The following is a 3,018-nucleotide window of genomic DNA, read 5'->3' as shown; positions in this document are numbered from 1 at the left end:
CATGTATGTATACGAATACATATAAATGCATGTGTATGTACATATATATATATATATATATATATATATATATATATATGTGTTGTAAATATATATTTCTCTGTGTGTGTATGTATATGTGTATGTGTATTTGTATGTGTGTGTGCATGCATGTGTGTATGCATATTGTATATGTGTGCGTATGTATGTTTATATATATATATATATATAATTTTCCACTTTTGCTTTGTGTGATATCTCACATTTCCCTCATTTCATCTTTTACTCTCTCCATCTCTCTCTCTCTCTCTCTCTCTCTCTACATCTCTCTCTTTCACACTCTCTCTCTACCTCACACTCCGCCCAGCTATATAGCCTCGCGTAAATATCTATCAAGAACACAACAAAAGGACTTAAAAACATTGATAAGTAAACAAAACCATAAATAGGCAATATGGCTCCCCATCGGTTACGGCGCCAAGTGTTCCAGCTGATCCGATCAATGGAACAGCCTGCTCGTAAAATTAATGTACAAGTGGTTGAGCACTCCACAGACACATGTACCCTTAATGTAGTTCTTAGGATGATTCAGCATGACACAGAGTGTGACAAGGCTGGCCCTTTGAACTACAGGTACTACTCATTTTTGACAGCTGAGTGGACTGGGGCAATTTGAAATAAAGTGTCTTGCTCAAGGACTTTTTGATTGTGAGCTGAATATCCTAACCCATATGCCTTTATATAGGCAGTATATAATATTAGTAAAACATTGGAAGGACTAGATAGGTAATAATAAGTACTTGATGTTTCGGACGGTTGCCCTTTATCAAGAATAAGCAGAGAAGGGAAAAAGAATGTAAAGGAAGTTCTGTTGATGCAAGATAATAACAATGCGATTCAGTTGCTTCCTCAGAATTTTATTTTCTTTAATTCTTTTCTCCTTCTGTCTCAATGAAGAACGTTTGTCTGAAATATCATGTACTTTATATTTTCTATTTCTCTTGGTTACATTGTCAAACTAATGGCATATATTGTGTTCTGTGGAAATCTGGCCCAGTGAGGACGGGGACACACAACACACACACACATAACTATACACACATGCACAAAGCATTTGGGAAGCACCAACTAAATGCACTTATATACACATTTACACACACATATATAAAAACAAAACTCATACTTACAAACACACATACACAAGCATATGGAATCGGGGAAGAAGCTGTTGATCCAAATAAATGCTTCTCTATCCTTAACTAACATAAATTCTTCCATCTTCCAATTTGCAGATGGGCCATGGACAGGGATCAACCAGCATGACTCGTATTCAGCAGACTGTGTCGTCATATTTCCGTTACTCTCTTATGGACTTACTCTCCAAGATGGTTGCAGGGACACCGCACTTTGTTCGGTTCGTATTCCACTTTCAGGTATTTTCTTGTGGTCATAGTTGTTGATGCTGATAATCCTTGTTACTGTTATTGTTGATGTTATTGTTGTTGTCAATGTTGAAACTGTTCTTGTAGATGTTGGCAGTCCTTGTTGTTGTTTCTGTTCTTTATTCTTGTTGTTGTTGTTGTTGTTGCTGTTAATGTTGAAGTTGCTCTTGAAGATATTAATAGATGTTATTCTTACCATTGTCAGTTCTGCTGTTGTTCTTGTTCTTGTCGAAGCTGATGTCAAAATTGTTTTTTTTATTTCATGTTGTTGTTTCATCTGGTTTCAATAACATTTTAAAACTGACCCCTTGCAGAATCATTAGCATGCCAGGCAAAATGCTTAGTGGCATTTCATCCCTCCTTATGGTCTGGGTTCAAAATCCACCGACATCAGCTTTGCCATTCATCCTTTCAGGGTCAATAAATTGAGTACCAGTGAAACTCTTGGGTCGATGTAATCGACTAGTCCCCTGTCCCTAAATTTCAGGCCTTGTGCCTTTAGTAGAAAGGATTATTATTGGGAAGGTGGCAAGGTGGCTGATGAAATACTGCTAAGCATCTCGTCTTTATGTTGTGAGTACAAATTTCGCTGAGGTTGATTTTACCTTTCATCATTTTGGGGTCAATAAAACAAGTACCAGTTGAGGACCGAGGTCGATGTAATCGACTTATGTTCTACCCCAAAATTGCTGGCCTTGTGCCAAAATTTGAAACCAATAATAACAACTAGTGTCACATCTCCCACCTCTCTGTCTGCCTATTTGTCTCTCTCACTCCCTCTATCTATCTATCAATATTTATCTATCTATCTATCTATCTATCTATCTATCTATCTGTCTACATATCTCTTACTTTCTCTCTCTCTTTTTCCAACATGTCTAGTTGCCTGAAACCAAACAACCAGAAAGTTCCTGCAGTCTACGACAAGGAACTCATCAAGACCCAGCTTCGCTACACTGGAGTCTTGGAAACTACCAGAATTCGCCGAGAAGGTTTCTCTCATCGTATTCCCTTCGGAGAGTTTTTGCAACGGTATGTATCGCACACCAGTGGCACCAACGGGTAGTGGCGTAACGGCATGGCGGCTTGCAGTGTATAAGGTTGGCGGTGTGTGGGTGCATGATTGACAGTGTAGTTGTGTGTTGTGGGGGTTAACATATCCACATTTACAAACGCAATGTTCCTTAAAAGGAACAATTGTTTCAACATAAAGGATCACATTTTTTGATGTAGTTCAGGGATAGAAAAGAATGAATGCCACCACATGCACCTGAATTCTCCTAATCATTTCAGCATTCAAATTATCATTTGCAGGTACTACGTACTGATGCCCAGCTGGGTAAAAGCACCAAAAGCAAGGGCAGAGAACTGTTCTTCACTTCTACAGCATGTGGGATTCAGTGACTATGCCTTTGGCAAAACCAAAGTAAGTGCCACCACTAACTTCAGTTGTTTGACATCCAAACCCTTTCTTTGTCCCACCCTAGACCTAAACTGATTTGACTCTGACTCCCAGACATACTCTAGCATCTGGCCCGCTAGCATATATATATGCGGGAGTGTGAATGTATGTCTGTGTGTGTATATATATATATAT

The 3,018-nt window shown here is 38.7% G+C and overlaps 1 protein-coding gene across 1 annotated transcript in view; it reads left to right on the top strand.

Annotated features, from left to right (window-relative positions):
* LOC106873084 (myosin-IIIa) overlaps positions 1 to 3,018 on the top strand; it is an 88,205-nt gene that overhangs the window by 80,551 nt on the left and 4,636 nt on the right. Inside the window, exons 25-27 of the mRNA XM_052975288.1 lie at positions 1,272 to 1,393; positions 2,304 to 2,453; positions 2,736 to 2,847. Coding sequence (XP_052831248.1) covers positions 1,272 to 1,393; positions 2,304 to 2,453; positions 2,736 to 2,847 — 384 coding nt within the window. The remainder of the gene's footprint in view (positions 1 to 1,271; positions 1,394 to 2,303; positions 2,454 to 2,735; positions 2,848 to 3,018) is intronic.

Source organism: Octopus bimaculoides, chromosome 21 (assembly GCF_001194135.2).
Source record: "Octopus bimaculoides isolate UCB-OBI-ISO-001 chromosome 21, ASM119413v2, whole genome shotgun sequence".
Lineage (NCBI taxonomy): Eukaryota > Metazoa > Mollusca > Cephalopoda > Octopoda > Octopodidae > Octopus > Octopus bimaculoides.
Note: the sequence above shows the minus strand (reverse complement) of the source record. Positions and strands in the feature narration are given on the sequence as shown.